This window comes from Podarcis filfolensis, assembly GCF_964270895.1.
Source record: "Podarcis filfolensis genome assembly, chromosome: 5".
In the NCBI taxonomy this organism is placed as follows: domain Eukaryota; kingdom Metazoa; phylum Chordata; class Lepidosauria; order Squamata; family Lacertidae; genus Podarcis; species Podarcis filfolensis.
The window spans coordinates 13,917,244-13,943,703 of record NC_139608.1 but is presented as its reverse complement, the minus strand read 5'-3'; the positions used below and the strand labels follow the sequence as shown (position 1 = coordinate 13,943,703).

At 43.0% G+C, this 26,460-nt stretch overlaps 1 protein-coding gene and 1 long non-coding RNA gene across 10 annotated transcripts in view; one reads left to right on the top strand and one right to left on the bottom strand.

Annotated features, from left to right (window-relative positions):
• Positions 1 to 26,460, bottom strand: part of LOC310762476 — a 531,937-nt gene that overhangs the window by 57,496 nt on the left and 447,981 nt on the right. The window lies entirely within an intron of this gene.
• ECT2 (epithelial cell transforming 2) overlaps positions 1 to 26,460 on the top strand; it is a 42,836-nt gene that overhangs the window by 11,537 nt on the left and 4,839 nt on the right. For 6 of the 9 annotated variants that reach the window (XM_083613159.1, XM_083613157.1, XM_083613158.1 and 3 more), the window contains 18 exons: positions 52 to 125; positions 263 to 393; positions 1,568 to 1,683; positions 1,836 to 1,898; positions 2,907 to 3,129; positions 3,234 to 3,593; positions 4,240 to 4,376; positions 5,820 to 5,939; positions 7,222 to 7,290; positions 7,638 to 7,748; positions 9,487 to 9,583; positions 10,239 to 10,320; positions 12,362 to 12,440; positions 14,091 to 14,210; positions 18,074 to 18,212; positions 20,742 to 20,896; positions 24,797 to 24,904; positions 26,062 to 26,208. In XM_083613159.1, the coding sequence (XP_083469285.1) occupies positions 52 to 125; positions 263 to 393; positions 1,568 to 1,683; positions 1,836 to 1,898; positions 2,907 to 3,129; positions 3,234 to 3,593; positions 4,240 to 4,376; positions 5,820 to 5,939; positions 7,222 to 7,290; positions 7,638 to 7,748; positions 9,487 to 9,583; positions 10,239 to 10,320; positions 12,362 to 12,440; positions 14,091 to 14,210; positions 18,074 to 18,212; positions 20,742 to 20,896; positions 24,797 to 24,904; positions 26,062 to 26,208 (2,331 nt within the window). The remainder of the gene's footprint in view (positions 1 to 51; positions 126 to 262; positions 394 to 1,567; positions 1,684 to 1,835; positions 1,899 to 2,906; positions 3,130 to 3,233; positions 3,594 to 4,239; positions 4,377 to 5,819; positions 5,940 to 7,221; positions 7,291 to 7,637; positions 7,749 to 9,486; positions 9,584 to 10,238; positions 10,321 to 12,361; positions 12,441 to 14,090; positions 14,211 to 18,073; positions 18,213 to 20,741; positions 20,897 to 24,796; positions 24,905 to 26,061; positions 26,209 to 26,460) is intronic. The other 3 variants (XM_083613164.1, XM_083613163.1, XM_083613165.1) reach the window with 1 other exon arrangement.

The window sequence follows — 26,460 nt, the reverse complement described above, 5'->3', positions numbered from 1 at the left end:
CAGTCTGCAGAGGAACAGTACCTGTTAACCTCTTTCTCTGCTGATTTGCAGGCAGCTGTGAGTCTAGGCACACCCATCATGAAAGCAGACTGGATTTATAAGGCCTGGGAGAAAAGGAACGACATGTATGTATACATTCTTAAAAGTAGCATTGGTATTTGCACTTGCGTGCAGGACAGTGAGCAGAAACCATTTTTTGCATAGGAAAACATGGTGCAACAAGGTTTAAATCCCTCATCTCATTCCCACCCCCACTCCTTAGTGACTTCTGTGCTGCTGCTGAGGAATTCAGGAAAGAATTTAAAGTTCCCCCATTTCAGGACTGCATGTTGAGTTTTCTTGGATTCTCTGACGAAGAAAAGAAGAGCATGGAAGAAATGACAGAAATGCAAGGTAAATGTGAAAAAACTATTGCACTAAGAGTCTTATGTACATAAAATGCTTTAAACCTCCTCGTGCCCCGGACATAAACACTACTATCACTGTAAAAAGATACTTTATATTAAATAGCCAGCATGTTATTATATTACTGATACTACAGATTTTGATGCTCTGTTTTACTGAGAACATGTTAGTGTTCATATTTGTAAATGTATTACAGCAGTTGATGACTTGCTTAATGAACTGTATACCCCTCTATTATACCTATCTATGGAATCATGCTTTTCTACTGATTTGCACTTAAAAGAGGTTGACGTCGCCATCTAAAGCAAGTCTAAATGCTGAGAATTCGTTACAGAAGAGATGTCAAATGCTTAAGCTGTATCTCAAATTGCATTTGTGCAGATTTGTGCTTTTTCTTTAATTCATGTACAGCTTCCTGAACATAAAAATGTGGAGAGCCAGCTTTGCATCATGCATAATAACAAAAATCTGAAGCTGTGTGAAAGAAATTAGTGCTCTCTCCTTTAAATATGTTATTCTAAGTATGGTTAGCGTTGTTTGTAGGTGCTCTACAGTTCTTGGAGCACTCCATATCTTCATATCCCTTACGCTAACCTTCAAAAAGACCAGTATTATTCCCAAAGTACAGACAGAATAAATAAGCAAGTTCCTTGTAGTGAGTTCATAGTTGTGAGATTTCAAGTAGGGACATTTAGGATTATCCTCTTAGCCAGTATGTAGCACCAACTAGAGATGCTCTTCCCCATTCTCTCCATTCTCTAAAATTTGCATCTGCTTGCCATTGAGCCTCAGGTTTCTTCCATATCTTCCTTTCTAAACTCTTATTCTGAATAAATAAGGGTTTGGGGCACCTTTGGTCCTCTTCCTAATTTCATGTGTGTGGCAAGGAGGGGGAAATGTTGAAGACGAGTGGCAAAAAGAGATGTGCCCCAGCTAGGTTTGGCTCTGTCCCCTGACAGATTACATGTGAGGGACAGAGGAAAGTCTCCTCTCCCCTGCCTTACATAATATTTTGAGAATAACTTTGCACATTTTTCACTGGGAAATAAGATTCCCGCCTCCCTTGGTGTTACTGTAGTGTGTTGGAATGAAAATGTAGAACTTGTAAGTGTAGAATTTAGGAAGAAACAGATTAATCTTGTCAACTCTCTTTTGTCTTCAGGTGGACAACACCTGCCTGTTGGTGATGAAAGGTGTACTCATCTCATAGTTGAAGAAAATACTGTAAAAGACCTTCCATTTGAGCCATCCCAGAACCTCTACGTTGTAAAGCAGGAGGTCAGTTTTAATAGAAAATCCTGGATTCTTAAAATACATCCTAAGCCTAAACCCCTTGGCTTTTGCTTTTCAGTAGCTATTTTTAACGTTGGCAATGATGGATTGTTGTATATGCTTGAGCAAATCACAGAAAACGTTTTTTCTCCCTCTAGTGGTTTTGGGGAAGCATTCAGATGGATGCCAAAGCTGGAGAATCCATGTACCTTTTTGAAAAGGTGAGCTACTACAGAAGGAAATCTAGAATATTGAAAGCAATTTATAGAACCAGAATGGGATCTTTAAACTGGGCAATTCTTGGTATTAGCTTATTAATGAAATAGAAGATGGAATTTTGGGATGATATTTAAACACTTCAGTTCCATTAACTGTGTCAAAGCATTTTTTGTTTCTGTATTTATGTAAAACATGTATGGACACTTTTATGAGTAAAACTCAATTAGGGAAGCTTACGCAGTGGCCCGGTTCACTAGTTGACTCAAACCATAGTTTAATACAAACAATGGTTTAATGTGAACAAGCAGCAGATCGCAGCTCAGAAGCTCTTGTGGCACTCTTCCTCCCCTGGTGCTGCGCCAGAGACGAAACAAGGCAGAGTTGTGCTTGTCATGTCATCTGAACCAGAGCTTGTGGCTTCCTTCCCCGAAACAAACCACGAGAGGTAAACCAAGAACAAAGCTTAGCTACCACTCATGGTTTGTTTGGAGAGAAAAAACCGTAAGCACAGGTTTTGACAGCGTAATGAGCCAGATTCTGGGTTGTTTAGTTAGTGGGAGCAGCAGTGCAGAAACTTTTGAGCAGTGTGCACCACCATGCTATTTGTTCCCATTAAACCATAGTGCATATTAAACCATGGTTTAATCTGTCATGTGATCTAGACCAATAAGAGACTGAAGTGCAATTTCTAACAACAAAATAGAATAGAATACAAAGCCTCCTGTGAAAATTTGAGTAGTAATAAATGTGCATCCAGCCCAAAAATAAAACACTTTTTCCCCCACAAGAAAAACCATCACCTCAAAGGAACTCAATAATGGCAGAAGATAATTACTAAAGAATCAGTCAGCAAAAATAATTGGGTTTTCAAGGCCTTCCTGAAGGGCTATAGTAAGCTTTACAGCGAAACCAATAATTCATTTCAGTAGCAGGATTTTACAGCTTCCTGTGGTTCTAAGCTGTAGAGAAGGAGTACAGTTAACTATCTGAATGTTTATATTTCATTGCAGTTAGATAGTCCTGAACTGAAAACGTCTGTCTCACAACTTTCACTGAATACTCCAAATAGCAACCGGAAGAAACGTCGCTTAAGAGAGACCCTTGCTCAGCTGACCAGAGAGGCAGACATGTCTCCCTTCCCACCTCGGAAGCGGCCATCAGCTGAGCATTCCCTTTCGATGGGATCCTTACTTGATATTTCCAATACTCCTGAATCGGGCATAACTAATGGAGGTAAAGCAAAACCAGCTCCGTGTCACTTAATAGTTGTGGCAAAAATAAAACACTTCTGAATACTGACACGAGTAACTGATTTTTCCCTTCTCAATACTATACAGGGAGCAGGATAGAATTGAGGAACGTGGATATTGGTAGACAGAAGGGCAACTCTCATTTCTATAGACTTAGTCGGATGAGGAGGAAATCATGCAGGCTTTCCAGATGTATTCCTCTGGATAACGTTGCTCGTAAATGTTGCATAAACTCCTTAGAAAATCTGCAACAAACCATCAAGGCAGCTAGCAGTAAGCCACCTGAAAGCCTAGTTAATGAAGCACCTCAAATGAATCTTCAGAAATTCATTATTTTCCCAGTCGAAAGCAAGGAAACTTCTGTAAGCCTCCGTTCCATTCCAATTTTGAAAGATGTTGTCTTATGCGAACATCATCCAGTTAGAGATGTATCGAGAACATCGCAAGGTGATGATGAGCAAATTTCCTTAAATTTTTTAGATTGCAGTGACCATTTAGGTAATGCAGAACTTAATTTGGGGCATGAGTTGTGTACTAAAGGTGATTTCAAAGTACAGATTGGATCCGTTTGTGGCACCTGACTTCCAAGGTGAACCAAATTTGTCTCAGCAAGAGTAGAGGTGGAGACATCTTACTGATGGAAATAAGGTAAACTAGGTGCTGTTCAGATTCCTGATAAATTCTGCACCCGAGATCCTTGGCAATTCTCTACAATAGAATACAAAAAAAAATTCTGGTATCAAAATATTCTGGGTATATTCCGTAATATTGCTAAAATAATGGGCATTGGCTATTTTATTATAATAGCGCAGAGAGAAAGTGGTAGATAGAACTTCACCTTGCATGGTGGCACAGAAAGTAAGGGCTTTTCCTGTTCAAGCAAGTTTTTATTTTGTGCGAGTTTAAGAAGTTGGAAGAGCACTCAAATCTTCATATTTAAAATGGATTAACACATCTGATGGAAACAGTTGTCTTAAATAGATCACCTGTTAAGAATCCATGGTAGTTTTCCTGCTTGTAAAAAAACAAAAAACCCCCACAAATAAACACCCAAATAAATAATTTTTACGTCTTGTGTCTCCATCCTTTACAGAAACTCCAAAATCATGTGCAAAGCCGTCCAAAAACTCGACTCCTTTTCTGCCAAAGCAGTCTGCGAGATGGCAGGTTGCGAAGGAGCTGTATCAGACGGAGAGCAACTATGTTGATATCCTGACAACCATAATCCAGGCAAGTCGATAGGTCCCCCCTATACCTGATGAAAACTTGCTACAAATCAGTAGCACCTCACTTTCCAAAAAGATCCATTATAAGGGGCCTCTGTTACAACTAGTATTGCAGTAAGTGCCCTCTGAGGGCTGACGGGCACCTTACACGGCAACCATGTTGTCTGCATGTTGTGTGTGTCTCATGTCAGATAAGGAGAGGTGTGTCTGCAAAGGATGTGATGTGGAGGCAGTCATGCGCCAGGAAGTTATGGCTTGCCTGTGCTTCCTGGCACTTGTCTACCATGCACATATGACTGAGGTTTAAATAGGCTTTTTTTTTACATGGGGATCCTTCAGTTCTCCCATCCAGATGAGTGATTGGTTTCATGCTTGCTCATCTTCAGTGCTTTAGCAGCAGGTGCTCCTACACCGCTTACTGGGCCCACCCATCTTCCATATGTTAAAGACTAACCTGACAACCATGCCTAGTCAGCAGCTGTCTTTATTGGAGTGCCATTGTGAGAAGGGGCCAAAGAGTGACAGGTCTGTGCCTGAACATGACCTGCCAAGAAGTTATGTTAGCGCTGATGCAGAAATCCAGAAAGTCAGAAACAATGCAGCTGCATTAGAACACGAATCATTTCCAAAATATACCATTTTTTTTGCTCTATAAGACGCACCAGACCACAAGATGCACCTAGTTTTTGGAGGAGGAAAACAAGAAAAAAAATATTCTGAATCTCAGAAGCCAGAACAGCAAGAGGGATTGCTGCACAGTGAAAGCAGCAATCCCTCTTGCTGTTCTGGCTTCTGGGATAGCTGCGCAGCCTGCATTCGCTCCATAAGACGCACACACATCTCCCCTTACTTTTTAGGAGGGGAAAAGTGAGTCTTATAGAGCAAAAAATACGGTAATTATAAATGCGTCTTCTCCAGCACTCGGTTCGAACAGCGTTTCTGGATCGCAACTAGGTTGTCCTTGGTATCATTGATGCTCTTCCTTTCATTTAGAAAAAGATATTGATCCGTATTTTGCAAATAAGAATGTTTTAGAAATACTATACTATACTATACTGAAATGTTTAAATGTTTCTTTGATTGTCCTTGAATCTTACTGCCACCCTTGCCATCCTCTCCTGTCACACCTCTGTGGTGCGTCACATCCTTTGAGAACCACTGCTCTGAGTCACTTGGGTGTTGGTAATGCAGACAGAGCTGAACCAACATCAATTCATATGGGTACTAGGAAAGCCTTCATTTTTATTGTTTAGGGAAGGGGGTAAGGGGAGTGACTACTAGGCGGCAGCATCTTGGCACGGTAAACCTGGCCCAGCCCATAATTGCCAATAGGTGGTTTTAGGGAAATTGTTACCTACTGCAAAGAGCATGAATCTGCCTTGAGTGCAGCCTTCCAATTAAGATGACTCTGTGGTATTAAATGTATTGCTGTTTTCATTTTTTCCAGGTCTTTCAAGTCCCCTTGGAAAAGGAAGGACAGCTTGGGGGCCCCATTCTTGCACCAGAGGAAATTAAAACCATATTTGGCAGTATCCCTGACATCCTTGATGTACACACCAAAATAAAGGTTGTCTTCAAGACTTGTACAATGCAGATCTTTCATCTGTGTTGCTTTACTCCCGAGTTTTAACTTGCTTGTGCCGCCCTGGGGAAACATGCATGTCTGGAACAACTTAGGACAGAAAATGGAATTTGAAGTTGCAAGTTTAGCATTTGTTCTACACTCTTCAGTTCAATACAGTGGTGCCTCGCAAGACGAAATTAATTCGTTCCGCAAGTTTTTTCTTCTTGCGAGTTTTTCGTCTTGCGAAGCACGGTTTCCCATAGGAATGCATTGAAAATCAATTAATGCGTTCCTATGGAGACCGCTTGCCAGGCTGGCGGTGCGGAGAAGGGCTTTTCTCCCCACCGCAAGCCTTCAGGACAGGTCCGGGACCAGAGGGGAAGGCGCGCAGCGCTTCTCCTCTGTTCCCGGGGCTTGCGGTGGGAGGAGGGTTTTTCCTCCCCACCGCCAACATTCAGAACAGCATTCTGAATGTTGGCGGTGGGAAGGAAAACCCTCCTCCCACCGCAAGTCTTCAGGACAGCCATCCGAAGGCTGGCGCGGGGAGAAGGTCTCTCCGCCCCACCGCCAGCCTTCGGAGGAGCCTTCCGAAGGCTGGCGGCGGGAGGAGGTCTCTACGCCCCACCGCCAGCCTTCGGAAGAGGTCCGAGGACAGTGGGGAAGACGCGCTGCGCTTCCCCGCTGTCCTGGAGATTTCCCTATGGGCTTTCGTCTTGCGAAGGAAGCCCATAGGGAAATTCGTCTTGCGAAGCGCATCGAAAAACGGAAAACCCTTTCGTCTAGCGGGTTTTTCGTCTTGCGAGGCGTTCGTCTTGCGGGGCACCACTGTAGTTCATGAATAGATTCCCTGAAACTGACTCACATCAGGCATAATACCAAAAATAAGGGTGCTTATATTTTCCCTTGCTTCCAAATGTGGTATCAAATTGTCATTGTTATCATTAATTACATTTGTATAGTAACCTTCACAACAGAAAGAAACAAAATGAGAATTAAAAATACATAAGAAAAACAAACCAATAGCACCCCCCCCACATTTAAAAAGCCATAGAATGTTAATCTGCTGAATGCCTGCTTGAAGAGAAATGTTTTTTTCCTGGTGCCTAAATATATGTAATGAAATCGCTTATCTACACTCAGTGTATATAAGCACCTTCATTACGTATCTTTAAATTAAAGGCTATTTGGGAGCAGAAAAAATGCATAAGTTCAGGATGCTAATATAACTTTCCATCTTACAAATTGTAATTTTTTTTTAATAGGCAATATGTCATTTATTTTCTAGGAGGACCTTGAAGACCTTATGATAAACTGGACTGAAAGCGAAAGCATTGGTGATGTCATACTCAAATATGTAAGTCTTCAACACTGGCTGCATTACCATGAGTGCTCGCATAGCACATGGGGAGGAACCCCCTGGAATTGGAGGAATTGGGGAAGCCTCAAGGCTTGTTTTAGTAACATCGAGCAAAGTTTTGCACTGCACACTTGTACTGTTGCATTTGTATACTGCCCTACACCTGTAGATCTCAGAGATGTTGGGGAAGGCTGCTGTGGAGTGCCTCTTAGCTGGTTTAGTGGTGACTGAAAATACTTCAGGGCCTGATGGTATATTTAAGCTGTAAAGGACCAATTTTTAAAATTACCTTTTTCCACTTCAGCTTTATGCTTGTTGTAAATGAAAGTTCTGCATTCTTTCAGTCAAAAGACTTACTGAAAACATACCCTCCTTTTGTGAACTTCTTTGAAATGAGCAAGGAAATGATTACTAAGTGCGAAAAACAGAAGCCAAGGTTTCACGCTTTCCTGAAGGTAATTACCTTCCCTCCCCTTTTCCTTGCTCCCCCTGTGTGTGTGTGTGTGTGTGTGTGTTTGTGTGTGTGTGTGTGTATGGAAGGGATTTCATCTGTGTATTGACTTGGAGTATGTTTTTGACTTCTGTGTAATAAGTTAGCAGTGTCTGACTTCAATGCCCTTAGAACAGGTGCGGACCGAAGGTGGATTAGGATCTTACTAGTAGATTGGCAGAGGTTTTTCACTCCTACTTGCTGAAGTATTTAAAATATTGCTTACCTGCTCTTCATTGCCAAGGTAAACCCATAGCAGGTTGCCTAAAAAGTCACATATGTGCTACTACATTTTATAAGACAAAGTAAGCGAGTAATAGTAGCACTAACAAACAGTCCACAAGATCAAACAGATTCCAGTTTCCTATCAAGCTATAGCCTAGATGAATGAACTCAGAGTTGGCACCAGCTGTATCCTGGCCTGGGCAGGGAGGCAGGGAATTCCATATTGAGAGCCCTTCTTGGCACTGCCACATAGTGATCTTGGTCCAAATGCATCACAGTGAGCCGGGCCTCCCCTTATTTATTTATGATTTGTACCCCGCCCATCTGACTGGTGCCTCCAGCCAGTGATAGATCTAAGAGCACCACCAGATTGCACATCTGTCTGTTTTGGAGGGAGGGCATCCATCCAGAGTAGAAAACCTGCCCAATTCTTTGGCCTGACTATCCACAGGATCTCCATCTTGTTAAGACGGAGCTTCAACTTGGCCCTCATCTCGCCCACCACTTGTCTAAGAACCAGGGTTTGCACCTTCTTTCTGACTTGGATATACAGAGAATGTAGAGTTGGGGGTCATCAGCATATTGAGGGCATGTCAGTCTATAACACTCCATACAGTTCCCAATGGATTCATAGAGTTATTCAGTAGTCTTGGGAGCAAGATGGAAACCTGCAGACCACCACAGAATAATTGCTATAAGGCTGACTTTCTTAGTGTCATTTTCTGAAAACACCCCTGTAGAATCGCCGTATTTCCTACTGCCAATCCAGCCAATATGGTCGATGGTACTGAGTGCTGCTGAGAGATCAAAGAGAAGGAACAGGATCACATTCCCTCTATCCCTGTCCTGATAAAGGTCATTGGTCAGGGTAACCAAGGCTGACTCATTTATGAAGCTAGGCCTGAATCTTTGTTGGGAATGGATCCAGATAATGCAGTGGGGGCATCTTCTTTCCAGGCTGCTGTGGGGCAGCGTGAGGAGGCACCTCTCTTTGGGGTGTGGGGGGGGCAGCTCAGAGACCAGGGATGGCGACGGTGGCTGCTTGGAGGACTCCCAAGGAATCAAGAGAGGACAAAGAATAGTCCACAAGGGAAGGTGTTCAACAAGGGGTGAGGGGCTGCTGGCTCTTCAGGCAAGGGGTAACATAGCTGGGCTTTTGAGACTCAGAGCATTTCCCCACAGGGGAGCCGCAGAAAGAATGTAGTTGGTCAGGGGAGTTGTGGACTCATAAAGGCTGAAAACCTCTGCAGATAATGCATTTTGTCCAAGAGCTTCTGGCCACTACACCTTCCTTAGAAAGGGGATGTTTGTGACTGGGTGGTAGTTGTTACAAACCTCTGAGTCTGGCGCAGGTTTACTGAGGAACGGTTGCACTACTACCTCTTTAAAGACAGCAGGCATCGACCCCTCACGCAAAGAAAATAAGAATTTCACACTTAGCAATGGCAAGGATTGAGTCGGTACTTTGCTCTTAATAGATAAATCAAGCTAAACCAGAGTGTGGTCGACAGAGTTTGGCAGAACTCCTCATCCGACCTGTTCAGAGGCTGCCTAGTGTTGCCCTTCTTCTAAATGGTAAGTAAGGGCTGGTTTTGCATCGCTTGTTTTTGTAGAGCAAGTGAGCTGGTGCCTTATTTTAGTTGCTTCGAATTGGGAGAGCTAAACGCTCTAACTGAAACGGGCTTCATCTGACTCCATGCCCTTTTCTGCAAATATGCATGACAAAGCTGCTCTAGGGATGGTGGATACTTAAGCATTATTGTGTTTTAAACTTTCCAATAGATTTGTTTAAGGCTCTAACACTACGGAGATCTTTAAACATGCTTTCAATTAAGAGGAATAATGGAATGCAATTGGGCAGTGACTGACAATTCCCATCCCCCAAAAACACTCTGTAGGTTATTTATGTCACTAAAACATATGCAGTTCTTAAATCTGTTTGCCACCTACTGTTAAGTATAGTCATACAGGCCTAACCTGCATAATTTACATTAGGCCTTGAAATAGGTGTGGATCAGCTGTTTGAGAGTCTTTCTAGGTGAGTAACGATGAGAAATCCATGTTTTGTAAATAAGAGTTTTGGCAACCACAGAAAAGAACTTCCAGCTGTATGGGGTGAAAAGGTGATTGAAAACCAGTCTCTCCCCCCCCCCCCCGCATTCTCAAACTTAGTCAACATTATCTTGGCATGATTTTAAAAAGTTGCACTTTTCGCACTTCCCTGTTGTAGACATTAAGAAACATACGGCAGAAGACAATCCTGACAAGGCAACTCTAGAGAGAGCCATTGAGTCGCTAAAGGAAGTGATGACGTAAGTGGTGATACTCATTACTAGGAGATATTCTCTGGTTCTGATATTAGTATGGTAGACTAGCATGGCAGTAAGGCATACTGCCTATTGAGCAGACAAGTATTCTACATATCTCTCTCTCCCTACCATACTTGTCTGCTCAATAGGCAGCATGCATTATATATAGTTTTTAAAAGTTGTATTTATAAGAGTGGTACCATGGTTTTCGAACGTAATCTGTTCCGGAAGACTGTTCGGGTTCGAAAACTGAGGCGCAAAGGGTCTTACAGAGGCGGCCTGCAATTTCAATGGAGAAAATGGAAAAAAACGCAGTGCAAGCTGTTCAACTTCTGAGGCACATTCGAAAACGGAAGCATTTACTTCGGGTTTTTGGCGTTTGAAAGCCGAAACGTTAGGTTTTTGAGATGCTCAGAAACCAAGGTACCACTGTATATGTAACTGTTCTATGCTCTTATAATGTAAATTCGTTTGGCATGCCTCATGGGAGGCTATCAGCAAATGAAATAACTGCATTCCAGGGGGTTGGACCTTCCAATTCTACTATTCTATGATGCTCTGAAATATATATAACAATGGTATGGTTTATCCTGTGGTATATTGCCGGCCTGTATTTTCCAGTTGCCAAAAAAAGAAAAGAGAAAACAGAAAGCTGTAGGAATGCTGCTGTTGTGTGAGGTAGCTAGGTTCCCAGCTGAACTGTGGGTTCCATCTCAAAAGCCACACATTGAATAGTACTCATTAGAAAAAAGTTATGAGCGTTTAATTCTCCTCAAAACTGGGAGGCCCTGCTTTGGCACTGCTATCCATTTGATACATCGTTTTGTAATGAGAAAGGGACACGGGTGGCGCTGTGGTCTAAACCACTGAGCCTCTTGGGCTTGCTGATCAGAAGGTCGGCGGTTCAAATCCCCGTGACGGGGTGAGCTCCCGTTGCTCGATCCCAGCTCCTGCCAACCTAACACTTCGAAAGCACGCCAAAAATGCAAGTAGATAAATAGGTACTGCTCCAGCAGGAAGGTAAATGCTGTTTCTGTGCGCTTCTCTGGTTTCGGTGTTCTGCTGCGCCAGAAGCGGCTTAGTCATGCTGGCCACATGACCCGGAAAAACTGTCTGCGGACAAACGCCGGCTCCCTCGGCCTGTAAAGCAAGATGAGCGCCTCAACCCCAGAGTCGTCTGCGACTGGACTTAACTTTACTACCTTTGTAATGAGAGGTGTCTTACTTCAAAGATAAGTTAACTGTTGCTTTTCAGAACCTTTTTGTGGAAAGGAATTGGTGCTTTTTCTTGTTACAATAACTTTTCCTTAGGGTGATGGGGATATATTGTGAATCCTTTCCCTTACTCCTGAAGCCAGTGAAATTCAAATGACAACGAAAGGAATTCTGTAGGAATTACTTGTACTGCAGGAGACTCCCATGACTGCTGTCAGTGTGAAGGGTCAGCACTGTAGCAGCTGCCTGGTAGCTTTGCAGCGCTTTAAGGGAGGAAAATTCAGCAAATCTGTTTCGATGAACCCCTGCCCCTTTGGGCCTTCCTCAAGTGGAAAACACTTCTCCTTAGTCTTCAACTGCTGACACGGCTGCTCGTCGCAGTCTTTTCACATTTCCCAAGTCTGTGCAAGAAATTAATGCGGGCAGAATTTAAAAAACTATCATAAAAGGTGGTGTTTCTGTTTGTGTGTAGCTTTGTATTTTTTGCATGGTGTTGGTATGCATATAGCATAATTCTCCTGTGGTAGTCTTGGTTTCTGGGTAGCCGACTTAACGAAGTGGCCGTTGTGCAGATGAAGAGGCTGTTCAGCTGTAGATGTGTGTATAGACACATGTTTGGTGTGTGTGTGTGTGTGTGTGTGTGTGTGTGTGCACACACACACACACTCACACTCCCCACCCATAATAGTCTCTGAGCAAAAGCTTATGTCAATAACTTAAAGTGGTGGATCTGACCTTCATGTGCAATGAAGCAGATACCTGGATGCCCTGTCTGTATTGGACCTTAAACCCTAACAACTGAAAAGTCTTTTTTTGCTCTTTTCCCCAGGCATATTAATGAAGATAAAAGGAAAACGGAAGCCCAAAGGCAGATTTTTGATGTTGTCTATGAAGTAGATGGCTGCCCGGTAAGTAATAGTGCAGCTGAGCCTGATGTGTGGGGTGGAGTCCTTTTGTTAGACAGATACGACCTCTTGGTAGGGGAAGGAGGAGAAGAATAAATGTTAATTGGAGAGTCTTCTCACGTAACACTCCCGGGCCAGTGGGGTTGCTGTGGGCCCAGTGCCTGTTTGAAATATTGGTCCAGCTTTTCTCTAGCAAACCTGAGCTGCTTCATGCTCTACATGCTTCTCAACAATTGTGAGGTCAGCTGTCCTGTGCTGTTTCATCTCTCTCCGCTTCAGTTTTTCAGAAAAAGTATGTTTAACTTGCTACATGTTCAGGGTTTTTATTGAGATGAATGGGAGAATGAAGCTGCCCAACCCCTAATTGAACTGGATTATATGCTCGACAAGTTCTTAAAATAGGGTAGAGAAAATTAATTTAGAATTTTGGTTGTACCATAAATTCCACCCTTTTTGGTTCTGCCACTTCAAGAGTGCTAGAATATTTTTCCTGTTTTTGTAACTTGCAGCAGATTCCTGTATGTAATCAAAAACCACTGCAAGGCTTTATTGAACCCTAGGTGTAAGTTTTACCCTATGAGGTTAATTCTGCTTCAGGCTGGCTTTATATTGGTACAGGAACTATAGTTTTCATAGTGCAAACTTTTAACACTGATTTCTTGCTTGCAATATTCTGTTGAGCTCCCCAACCCCGTTAGGTTATCAGGGTACTCTGGATTCCTTCCATTATGAGTTCAGTACATCTCATATGCATTTTGTTTTGCTTTCTTGTTTCCTTCTTCCAAGGCTTCCACATCTCCCAGTGAGTTAACACTGTGAAACCTAACATACCCCAATAGGTTAGGAGTGTGTTCTATGTTTTTGGAATGTGGTACCATTAACAACTAATTTTTTATGCTGAACTGGAGTAATTTTGAAATTGATCATTAGCTGTATTTCCAGATAGAGTTTTTGAAAGTGTTTATTGACCCTAATAATGCTGTAGAAAAAATGTGTGGGGTTACAGTAACAATAAGCTGATGTACTGGAGAAGTATTCTGTTGTTGGGCAATGAGAGGACTCCTTTATGTGAGCTTTTGAAAGGGTTCAGTAAGGCAATGTTTAAAAAGGTAAAGGACCCCTGACAGTTAAGTCCAGTTGCAAACGACGGGGGTTGCGGTGCTCATCTCGCTTTACTGGCCGAGGGAGCCGACGTTTGTCTGCAGACAGTTTTTCTGAGTCGTGTGGCCAGCATGACTAAGCTGCTTCTGGCGAAACCAGAGCTGCGCACGGAAACGCCATTTACTTTCCCACCGGAGCGGTACCTATTTATCTACTTGCACTTTTTGGGGTGCTTTCGAACTGCTAGGTTGGCAGGAATTGGGACCGAGCAACTGGAGCTCACCTCGTCACGGGAATTCAAACCGCCAACCTTCTGATCAGCAAGCCCTACCTAGGCTCTGTGGTTTAGACCACAGCGCCACCCGCAATGTTACCTGCTGTGAAATCTAATCTGCAGAATAGCATAAATATTACTGTCCAGCAGGTTTTTGAATGTTATTCAGATCTTTCAGGTTAAAAGTCTGCTCTGTTTAATTTTATTTCTTGGTGACAAAGCACCTTCCTGAACTATTCTGTTCTGTTTTTTAAATGAGCTTCTCCTATACCCCACAGGCCAATCTCTTGTCATCTCACCGAAGTCTAATTCAGCGGCTGGAAACAGTTGCGCTTGGTGACGACCTCTGTGACAGAGGGGAGCAGGTCACCCTGTTCCTTTTTAACGACTGCCTGGAGGTAAGTCTATAGATATTCATTTGGCTGTGACATTCTGGAATGACTTGCAACCCAGAGGAATAAATAGTAATCCAAATACTTGCAACCCACGAAGGACGACTGGAACACTTTTTTTTTTTGTCTTGACAGAAAGCTTTACGCTATATGTGCCACTCAGTCAGTTGGTAAGAACCACTGCACAAACTGTCAACAAAGAACACTTTATTTCTGCGGACTTAATGGTTGGTAGCTCGATACGGGGATTAGTGGAGAAGACAGAGCAACTTTCTGCTGCCATGTCTTACTATTAGTAGTGAAATATTTGCTGCAGGAGAGATGCTGCCACTGAGAAGCAAGCAGAGAGGCCTTTGAGTAATTCCTCCCCCAACATGAATTCTTGCAGAAATGTAGTACACAGGCATCGTATGGGTTATTGACTTACGACCAGAGCTGGGCCCTAGAAAATTCTTCCGCAAGAGGCTGAAAATCTGTAACCTGTATAAATTAGACAAGTTGAATAAACTTGCATCTCGAGTCATGACATTGAAGCTCTGCTCCTGAATCTATACTTGGTCACCCCTTTCTTTTTTAAGGAGCATCTGCTGGCCTGGGAATGCTGACATCTTGCAATTTTGGGTTCTTCTGGCAGATGCTGGAGGTGGAAAGTTGTTAACAAGCCTCCCCCAGTTTTTAGATCAAAGATTTGGGCAGGGGGAGGTTGCTGATCAGTTGGTTGCCACATTTACTTGTGGTGGTAGTAGCAGCTCTGGAACACCTTGGTAGAGCATGAGACTCTTAATCTCAGGGTCATGGGTCCAAACACCACCTTAGGGAAAAAATTCCTGCATTGCAGAGGGTTGGACTACATGACCTGTGTGGTCCCTTCTAACTCTACCATTCTTTGATTCGAACTACAACCTCATCTGATTGGATCTCCCCTCATAGTTAATCCAAAGCTCTTTAAAATTGCAGTATTACAACCAAGGCAGTTTTATTGGTCTGTTGCATGTAGGAGCAGCACCTCCTACATCTTACTTACAAAACTCAGCATGATCCCTTGCATATTTACATAGAAATACAACCCACTGTGTTCAATGGGGCTTTACTCCCAGGTAAGCATGCGTAAGGTTACAATCTGTGTCAACTGAGGAAACTATTGCTGGGTTCATTGTTTCCTCCAGTCTAGTTGGCCGATGCTTTTGTCAAGTGTTGGCTTCTTGCACCTCCGTATTTGGATTAAACCAGTGTCTCATTTCTGTAGCTGAGTACTTGTTAACCTGAAAAAGAGAGCTGCTTTAAATCTCCCCCGCAGCCTTCTTTTTGCCGTCCTTCTCTGCTGTCTTCCCATCCCTAATGTCCACTTGATGCGATGCAAGCAAAAGAAGATTGCTTTTCACATCTTTGGGATTGATGCATCTTGGTTACTCTAGTGGTAGCTCATCAAAATCGGTTGGTCTCTTGGCGCCGCTTAGAATCCTGGCATTTGTTTCAAGTTCTCAAGACAGTGGCTCAGCGGCGCACAAAGTTCTCGTGGGGCTTATTTATATTTAATGTGAATAAATAACATGGCTGTGCCAGGTAAGTCTGTTTTGCTTCTGCTTAAGCTATACAAAATGTGTGCGTAAAGTGTCCACACAAGCAGTATAACCTGTAATTGCTGTTGGAAAGATACTGAGCTAGGGGAAAAGAAACTAATCAAGTTTCAGAGGCTTGAGTCTAGCATGGGGGAGGCCATAAAGCACACAGTTCATTGTAGTCTGTACAATTTGCAACACCAGGGATGTGGAACTCTGCTTAAAAATCTGTCTTCAATAGCCACAAGTTAGCTTGAACCTTGCCCTTGACCAGTGGGTAGTAATAATAATAATAATAATAATAATAATAATAGTAATAAAAATTACATATACCCTGCCCATCTGGCTGGGTTTCCCCAGCCACCCTGGGTGGCTTCCAACAAAAGATTAAAAATACATTAAAACATCAGTCATTAAAAAACTTCCCTAAACAGGGCTGCCTTCAGATGTCTTCTAAACATCAGATTTTATTCGTTTGACATCTGATGGGGGGGGGGGGCGTTCCACAGGGTGGGAGCTACTACAGAGAAGGCCCTCTGCCTGGTTTCCTGCAACCTTGCAGTGAGGGAACTGCCAGAAGGTCCTTGGCGCCGTACCTCAGTGTTCGGACTGAATGATGGGGGTGGAGACGCTCCTTCAGGTATACTGGGCCGAGGCTACTTAGGGCTTTAAAGACTTCAACCGTGGCCCATGGAGCTACAGTTGTCAAGATTGTAGCTGGGCTGTGTATAATGTGTTGTTTGGTTGCAGAATCCAGTTTTCTAAATCTGCTTTTACTTTGTGTCAAACAAAATCGGTCTTGTCAATCCCTGTCTAGCCCGTATGCTATCATGTAAAAATATTTTTGTCTTGCCCTTTTCTGCTTTTTAAGAAAGAGCTTCACGGAGGCTAACTATAGTAAAAGGCAATATCAATGAAATCTCAAAAACATAAAGCAGCAACAAGTTTAGCAAATCAGAAAGCAGATGCCAGGTACAGATAGTGTCCAGCTGAGATGTATGTGTCTATATTGGGGATGATTAACCTTTTTGGGGGGTGCTGGAGAGCCACATTCACCTTTGGCCAGCTTTCTGGGGGCTTCATGGCTCTAGTGGGTGTAACTACCCCATACTCCTGTGTATGCACACACAGCACACAGCTGTGCAGAGCAGCTGGGAGCTGTCACCCTTGCCTCACTCATGAAATGGTTGCTCTGTTGATTGAGTTGTGGGTGTTTTGCATCCCAACCCAGTACTCTGATGGAGAGCTTTAAATCTCTCTACCCACCTCAGTGCTATGTCTACTCCCCACCCCCCACTGCCAAAATTGGTGGACCCAAAGCTGGGCTTTAGACACCCAACATCTAGACAGTATGAGCTTGGAGGACTCAAAAGTGAAAGAGCAAGACATAGTCTCAGGATAGGACGTTTTGCAGCCAGGCTGCCTATATCAGGAACTTCTCCAGCCGTGTGAGATGCAATACTGGGGCCTCCCAGGAAGACATATGACATACGGAGGCAGTCCTTAAAGTTCTCAAGGTTTTGGATCTATATTTGGAATGCCTAGATGTGATAATGTAATGATGCTGCTCTTAATTTGGAAGCTGGTCTACGTTCTTTGAGCTGCCTGGCTTGCATGTGTTCCATTTACTTTTGGCTTCATTGTTGCCTTTTGCTTGCTCCCAGTTCCTTTGTATTTTAGGCTGATGATCTGTTCTTATTAAGTCTCCCTCCCTGGATGAAGGAATTGCTGCAAAAAAGTTGTTTCAGTTGGGCTCTCTCCTTATTTGTTGTCTATAAACTTGTTCACATTAAACCCTAGTTGCTTTATTATTATTACTATTATTTATTTATACTCCACCCATCTGGCTGGGTTTCCCCAGCCACTCTGGGTGGCTTACAGCATAGAGTGCAATAGTGCAGTGCATGAACTGGACTCATAGCTTCACAGCAGCATATATGCTTGCTTGCAAGGTCCTTTCACAATTAAGGAGACTTAATTCAAAATGTATCTACCTGTGGGTGGAAGCGAGTACCCTTTATTTACAAGTGCCTGGTACAACACACCTTTACTATCCATATGCAATTCTGGATCATTTTACAAGTACAAGACAAAAGAAGAATGCAGAACTCAGCATGTGGTTTTTCAAGTGAATATAAAAACTGTCTCTCAGGGAAAAATAGTGAACATTTTGCAATAGAAACATGAATCTGTATGTTGGAATTGCTTTGGATTTTCAGAAGCTGTCACCCAACTTTCAGTTTAAATGTTTCTGGGGATATAGAAGCTGGTTCTTTTCATGCTTCTTTTCTTTTCTTTTTTCCCCAACAGATTGCAAGGAAGCGGCACAAAGTCATTGGTGGCTTCAAGAGTCCTCATGGCCATACCAGGCCACCAGCCTGTCTCAAGCACATCATCCTCATGCCCCTGTCTCAGATCAAAAAAGTACTAGACATCCGAGAGACAGAAGGTATGAACATTGGCAGTGGAATGTGGATTTTTGAGGACTAATAATGCAGAGTGATGGACTTCAAACGCTGATATGTTTTGGCACAGCTGAATAACAAGATACCTTCCAAAGAGGTTTCACCTGGGGGCCAGGGAGCTGGAAGTAACCATTAAAAGGAGCAGTGAGAGAAGATGGTCAAATGTCAGGAGTTGGAGAAAATCACTCAAGGCTTTCAGAGCTCACAGCCCTTCAACGAGTGTTTCCATGTGCCTTGGCAGAAAGCTTTATCTAAAAATAAAGCTTTGCATGTGGGCGTATTAACCTTTTAAGAACAAAGATTGATATGACTGGCACTTGAAACTTAAACAGGAGTTAAACCCACAGTTCTGTCTTAAGATCCTTCAGCAGGCTTGTGTAACTTTCTCTAGACTATCATTTATATGCCTGCATGTTTCACTGAAATAAGTGTGGCTTCCTTCTGCAGAGAGCATTGTAATCTTCTTAATTTCCTGCATGTGCAGACTCTGCAATGATGTGTGGCAGAGCATCATTCTAGGGTGCTGGAAAGAGTCTCTTCCTGTAACTTCAGAAATAGTGTTCTGCATCAAGGTCAGACCTGTTTGGTACAAAGTTAAAGCTACCTAAAATTAAGGAGGAAGCTAAGGGTTATGTACACTTTCCCTATCTGCAAATGCCCACTGTGCCTGGGTTTGACATGAAACCTTAACGGTTGCCATCCTGGATAAGAATGAGCCTTGTTGTCGTCATCATCTCAACAATGCTGTTTTAAATCAGGGTTTCAAAGTGGGTTTAAGAGCATTCCCAGGTTCATTTTAACTTAGCTTGGTGATTGCACATAAAAAAGCCAGCATGGTATAGAGCAGGTATGGGAAATCACTGGCTCTCCTTTCTCCTGAACTTCTGCTCCCGTCATCCCCACCGATTGATATTGCTTGCTGAGACTCATGGGAGCTGTTGTCTTTTAACATTTGGCGGGCCAAAAGTTCCCCACACCTGGTAGAGAGTTTTGGCCTAGCGAGAGGAAGAACTTGGTTCAAGTCCCTGTTAGGCCATGAAGGCTGGTGGGTGACCTTGGGCCAGGCACTCGCTCTTGCACTCCAAGCCAAACCTTCGTGACCTGGCTGTGATTGAAGGAGAGGGAAATAAGGTGGGGAGGAGACTTTAGTTCATAGGCGGTGGAAAGTTATGCACAAAATCCTATGGCTCTTTCCTTTTTTTGTTTTGTAAATAATTTTTATTCCTTTTCCAATTTTAAAAAAAACACCATTCACATTAATAACAAATCAAACCAAATATTTCCACATTCAAAAACAAAAAAACAATATAGCCAATTATATAATCCCAATTAGTTAATTACAATGGGACTTCCCGTGTTTTGGATTTCAAGAGCTAAATGGCCATCTTTTCTGTTATCTTCACAAATTACTTCACAATTTTCCAATCCTAATACTGACAATCTCCTCTCTCGATCAGTCAGTCACTGGTATAACTCTATCTTGTTTTATTTGACCATTCCTTATTTCTGTAATCACACAGGGGGCTTTTTCAACATTGTTGTCAGTCTTAATATTTTGAAGCACAGTCCTCCTCGATGACCCCTCCTTTTTCTGCTGATTGTTGTTCTAATAGGCTCTGGCTCTTTCCTGATCCCTAAATTTCATTTTGTTCTACGTTTACCACACCATTCAAATACCTTGATTTACCTTCCCTTCACTCTAAGGCAGATTAGAACAATTTGTATTTAAAATGTTATGTGAGTTGTCGAAAGAAATAATCCCTGAATACAAGCAATACCAGGCCGGATAATTTCACTAGGTATTCTCCCATGCCTGAGCAGTAGCAGTGCTTAAAAGCCAGGACATAACTGCAAAACACAGGGTCTTTTAAAAGCATCATACACTACTGCGGTTATATAGTGAGGTTGAAAGGTTTGGACCTTTGTCACTGAAGGTGTGACAATGCCATTCGCCTCTTGCTTCCGAATTTTGTGCAGCGTCTTCTTTGTTGTGGCTGAATGTGGATATTTATCTTCTGAATCTTTATTCTGCTCACACGGCTTTGTAGACTTCACTGTCCCCCGAGATGCTGTACCTTGTTTTGGTGACGGCAGACCTGTGATGGTTACATAAAGCATCTTGCAGCTTCACTACTGCTTAAAGACCTTTGTTGAACCTCATCCCCTTGTTTTCTATGGGTGGGAAATCTGACCCACCTTATGTCCAACATGCGGTGTTTCCTCAAGTATTAGAAGTCCTGTGCACTGGTTCTCCATCGCAATGTGCAGGATGTGTTTTTAGACTTCCTTCTGTAGCCCACACACATGGCAGCTGAAATGGGGAGACGCTGCTGAGATGAATATATGAAGAGTCAGTTCTGTGCGGAGATGGCCTGCCCGCTTCTTTGATATTCAGGCTTCTAAACTTTGGTTCTTGTGCTGACCCTAGGACAACATTCAGTCGTCCATGCTCCCTTCTTCCTCTAATAGTGAGTTGCTCAGATTGTTGACTGATCTGTTGCTGTTGTTTGCAGAGTGCCACAAAGCATTTGCGTTAGTTGTGCGACCACCGACCGAGCAGAGCAACTTGTTGTTCAGCTTCCAGATAACGACTGAGGAACCTCTCAAGGAGAACTGGCTGAAGATGCTGTGCCGGCACGTAGCCAACACGATATGCAAAGCAGATGCTGTAAGTTCTTGATATCAGAGCTGCCGAGGGGGTTGTACCTTGAATCTGCTTAAAATGTGTAGAGGTTTAAGAGATCTATGTAAGGTGGCTATGCCAGAACTAACAGGCCCACTGGTAGCATGTCTTGTGGCAAAGGTCTGCAAGATGGGACAACTTCTCAGAAGAGCTTGCTGCCAGTTCATTAAGGCTGTAATCTCTTGGAGACTGTATCTGTACTCAGTGAGCTTAAAGCGCATCCTGTTCTCGTGGTTGGCAAAGCAATGGTGTCAGCAGCATCAGTGAGCACAGCAGTATAAGCAAGTCAATCACCGAGCCAAGTGAGGGTGTGAAACCAGATGTAGATGAACGGGGTGTTTGCGGGCTTTTTCAGTGATGTTTCAAATCAATGTGGCTTTGCTTAAATGTGCAGAGCCTCGGAACATAACTCCTGCGTAAATGGGGAGTCGCCTGCATTTATAATTTATTTAGAAGAAGAAGAAGAGTTTGGATTTGATATCCCGCCTTTCACTCCCCTTCAGTAGTCTCAAAGCGGCTAACATTCTCCTTTCCCTTCCTCCCCCACAACAAACACTCTGTGAGGTGAGTGGGGCTGAGAGACTTCAGAGAAGTGTGACTGGCCCAAGGTCACCCAGCAGCTGCAGGTGGAGGAGCGGAGACGCGAACCCAGTTCCCCAGATTACGAGACTATCGCTCTTAACCACTGCACCACACTGGCTTACAGCATTTTCACCCTACTCTTCAGCCAAGAAAGTCTCTCAAAGTGGGTTACATACAATCAGAACAAAGCAGTCCTTACCTGCAGGCTTACAATCTAAAAATATGCAGCACAATAGGGGAAAGGGGCAGGGAGGGAAGAGGAAAATCAAAATCAAAACTCGGGCACCAGTTATTAAACAGTTGTTCCTAGAACATCCCCCTGGCACAGTTCAGGGGCAGGAGGTGCCTGATGGAGCTGTCCACAGAGCCACAACTCAGCATGTTTGGATTCAGAAAAGACCCCTTTGAGTTAAATGGCACTTAACTTCCAGGTAAGAATCAAAGCCATACGAACAAGAGCAATGCTCTTGTTTGCATGGTATGCTTGCCTGGAGTTATTGCTGTAACAGGTGCAGCACATCTGTGTTTGGAGTGCACTGTTGCACTTAAATAGGGGTATGTAGCAGCTCTGTGCATACTCCAAATAAGGAGGTGAATTGGAGTGATGTGGCCCATGATTTCATGTTTCCAAGTTGGGTCGTGCTGTTAACAAGCTATATTGTGGGGGGTCAGAGACCTCCTAAGCTGATTCACTTTAGGCCTTCTCTCCCCTGCCCCCCAAGATGAAGCCTGTCAGAAAAATAGGTGCACAGGGTCCTTTTTTCTTTTATGAGAAATGAAACCAAGCTGCCCAGAGCTTTGGAAGGGTGGGGTAGGGTGCAGGGATATCTTGTTTTGCTAGACAGGCCAAGCTTTTAATCAAAGTGAATTATTTTTCTGAATCACTCCAGTGGGTGATTGGGAGGGGGGGAATGATGTTGAAGTAAATAAACCTCTCCATGTGGGTCATCTTTCTCTGAGCTTTGGCTGTGATAGCAGGACATACGGAGTTAGGTTATTGTGTCAGCCTGCTTCTTTCCCAGTTTTTTTCATAACAAGTAACCTGCTTGTCTGCACTTCTGCTGGTTTCCCACCCAGGGGCAGTTTCATCATGCCTCCCAGCTTTCAAACTTGATTTCCCACAAAAAATAAAATAAAAAATAAAATAGAAAAACGATTTGTATTTTCCCACTCCAAAATGGGAAAGTCTGCTCCTGTGCACCTATTTTTCCTGAGATTTGGCAGGCTTAATGCTCTCAGAAGGGGCATTCATGCCTGCAATTTGCAGCTAATTCTGGCAGAAAATAAAGCTTAAGAGGTCTTTTTTTTATGTAAGGGGTCCCTGCAAAAAACCGCTGGATGGCTCTGCCTGAAATTTGGCAGGCTTAATGCACTCTGAAGGGGCTCCCTTGCCTACAAATTTCACCCACTTATGTGAAGGTTTTTTTTTTTTTTTTGGAAGGCTACAACAGTTTTTAGATTCCCCATATAGTCAGTGGGTGTGAAACAGAACTTGGGATCTAACAGATCAGATTTGAAAACCTGAAATAATGAATCCAATTATTCATTGTGGATTCAGAGCAGATTGGGTTGCTTGCAGACGCTGCCAATACAAGGTGAATTTTGTTGCCATTAATCACCCCTAATAAATAGTGTTATATAGAGATCTGCTTTGCCTGCCCACCTGTTTAGTATGAGGTAGCATACATTAAATGGCATAGTAAGTCATCTTTTCCAGGAAGCCTGTTGGGCCGTGAACGTTAACTATCTCTCTTGTTTTATAAAAACTCTAAAACAGCAAAATAAAAAGTACCATTAAAATAATTTAATCAAATAGCTTTGAGCAAAGCAGTCATTCTTTTAATTTGTTGTTGATGGCTGCCTTGATGTCTGTTGGGAGAAGGCAGAATGTGTGTGTGCTAAACAATTATTTTATTTCCAGCAGATCCTGCATGTTCACCATTAGGCTTTAGGTGATCACTTGATTGATTCATTCTTCTAGGGAAAGACGATTGCCTAATGTCAGTTGTGCATGTCTATGCTTACAAAAGTAAAAGAATGTGGTACTGGGACTCTGTCACTCAGTGGTTCCAGAGAATAAACCTATCATAAGGTGCCGTTTGGTTTGCATATTACTCACAACACACCCCAATTCTAAACATTCTGTATTTCAGTGGAGTTGATTTAGGGTTGCAAGTGCTCCAAGGGAATTTATTCAACGAAAGACATTGTTTTATATAGTATTCTATGTGTCTACTGCTTTGGTGTAGGGCAATGTCTTATTCCCCGGTTTGTGTTTTTAGCCTTGCCCGATTCCTTTAACAACTGCATTTTTTGCAGTTGTCTGAAAAGGAGCAATGCACAAGTTCTTGCTCGTGTGTAAGAGTTCTCTGTGGTCAGGACACCCAGCTGTCCTGGTGTGATATTGGGGATGGGGCTAAAAGCACAGCATTGCCCTACGTATGAAAAACACACAGTTGTTGTCAAGCTGAAACCATGTACAAGTCCATTATATCGGATTCTTCTGACTGTACTTAGGATTCGACTCCTAAATGTACAAAAGAGCTGTCTTTGAATAGGCTTTTTCCTGGCAGAGCTAAATACAGTGGTACCTTGGTTCTCAAACTGAATCTGTTCAGGGAGTCCATTTGACTCCCGAAACTGTTCGAAAACCAAGGCACGGCTTCCGATTGGCTGCAGGAGCTTCCTGCACTCAATCGGAAGCCGCGTCAGATGTTCGGCTTCCAAAAAACATTTGCAAACCCAAACACTCACTTCCGGGTTTACGGCGTTTGGGAGCTAATTTGTTTGGGAGCCAAGCTGTTTGACTACCAAGGTACCACTATATCTTTTAAGACCTCTTAAAAACATGGAACATTTCATGGTTGAAAGTGTGCTGCTGTTGAAAAAGGAAGTGGTGTGTATTTTAGCTGCTGTAATAAACTCTGAATGTTGAGGGATCCCCATCACTAGGTAAGACTGGACTTAGGAATTGTTGCCACCTTGTCAGTTGAAGTCACAAACTTTCCCTTTTCCAGACTAAAGGGACTTTGCTTTTTCATAGCGATGTGTACACTGACTTCCATGCCCCACATGGTGGCAGTAAAGCCTTTAATTTTGCTCTTTGTTTTTCCTACCTGCTGGCTAAGCAGTAGAGTTCTGAAGGTTTGCAACTCCTATCTGGAAAGTTTTGTCTTTGGTAGTGAGAATCTGAGGACGGTGTCTGAGAATTTGAAGTCTTGTGTTGATTTTTGAAACGTGAATCTCTTACTCTCACAGTGGCTTCGCCTTTGAGTAAGTTCTCAAGCCTTCTTCCCTTTGCAGGAAGATCTCATTTACGCTACTGATCCAGATTCCATTGAAGTAAGCACGAAGGATGTGGACAGCACACTGAGCAGGGCATCCCGGGCCATTAAAAAAACATCCAAAAAGGTACGAGGTTTAACTAATAAAGAAATGCTATTCTGAAGCTATCTTCTCGCATCAAGCTTTTTCATTTGGGGGGCAAAACCCATTCAGTTCCCTTCCCGGTGACAAGTTTTATTGCACTGGAATACTTGCGCCTAAAGGTAACACTTGCACATGCTCCGCACATCAGGAGAGAATGAATGTAAACCACTGACAGATGTTTCCAGAGGTATATTGTGCAGTAGCCCTCAATTGTGTAAGGAGCTTTTAGCTGATGTATGTTGTCTTCTCTCAATCTTTTACGTGTTACTATTCCAGCACAGAGTTTGAGAGTTTGGCACCAGTAAAAAGATCATAACTTTTTCATGTTGAAACAAATTGTGACAAATTTGAGGGGGGTAGGGCCATGTTAGTTTTGGGTTTGGGTTTTTGAAAACAGTGGCCTTTTATGTCACTTCCATTGGCATTTGATTCCACTATTTACAGTCCCCCCCCCTTTCTATATCCAGGGTGTGACTGTTTCTCTATGTATGATTCCCCCCCCCCCATTCCTCTCAATATAGATGTTGATCCTGCATCTGAGGAAGCGAGCTCTAGTCCACAGAAGCTTACACCATAATAAATGTGTTAGTCTTTTAGGTGCTTTAAGAATCTTGGTTGGTTTGTGTTGGGGGAAAAAAAGTAATATAATGTTGTTTGACTAGCAAATCTATAGCGATATGAAGTGTGAGGCTGGAATAGGCATGAATGGGAACAAGATGGTTGGGTGACTTTAAAGGAACATTAGGCAAATTCATGGAGGGTAAGGCTGCATTATTAGCCTCCATGGCTATATTGCCAGAGGCAGTATGTCTCTGAGTACCAGTTCCCGGGAATCACAAGTGGGGTGAGCGCTGTTGGACTGCAGATGTGTTGGACACATCTGGCTGGCCACTGTGAGGAGAGGATGCTAGACTAGATGGGAATCTGGCCTGATCCACCAGGGATGTTATGTTCTTATCAAATATATTTAATCCTTGCTGCTTTGGCTAGTGGTAAGCAAAATGCAACAAATGTATCAGCATAGAACAGCAGAAGAAACCTTACTGAAAAATGTGGAATCGATTTCCCCGTATTTTAAATAAGGGTAACACTGTAGTCTTTCCTACAGTTTACTTAACGTGGTTCTTAAAACTCTGCAGGTGACACGAGCATTCTCATTCTCCAAGACACCAAAGAGAGCGCTCCGGAGAGCATTGATGGCACACAGCAGCGTCGAAGGAAGGACTTTCTTCCCAGCTAGTGAGAATTACTTAGGAGGACGCGTTGCCAGTACTTCATCGCTAGCTGTAAGTGACTTTTCCCAGAGAAGTCTTGACTAATATAAAAGCCCCGAGTGGGGAGGCCGGCTCCTGCACTGTTCTTATTTCAATAATGAAGCTTATTGTAATCATGTCTGTTAATCTCTCTCCGGAAGTCATAACACCTGTGTGGTCAATGTAATTAAAAGATCTCAATTGTAGTAGAGAAATCCACTCTAAATGTCAGGCAGAAGTGAGCATGCCTGGAGGAGATAGTGAGGAATGTATCTTACAGAAGAA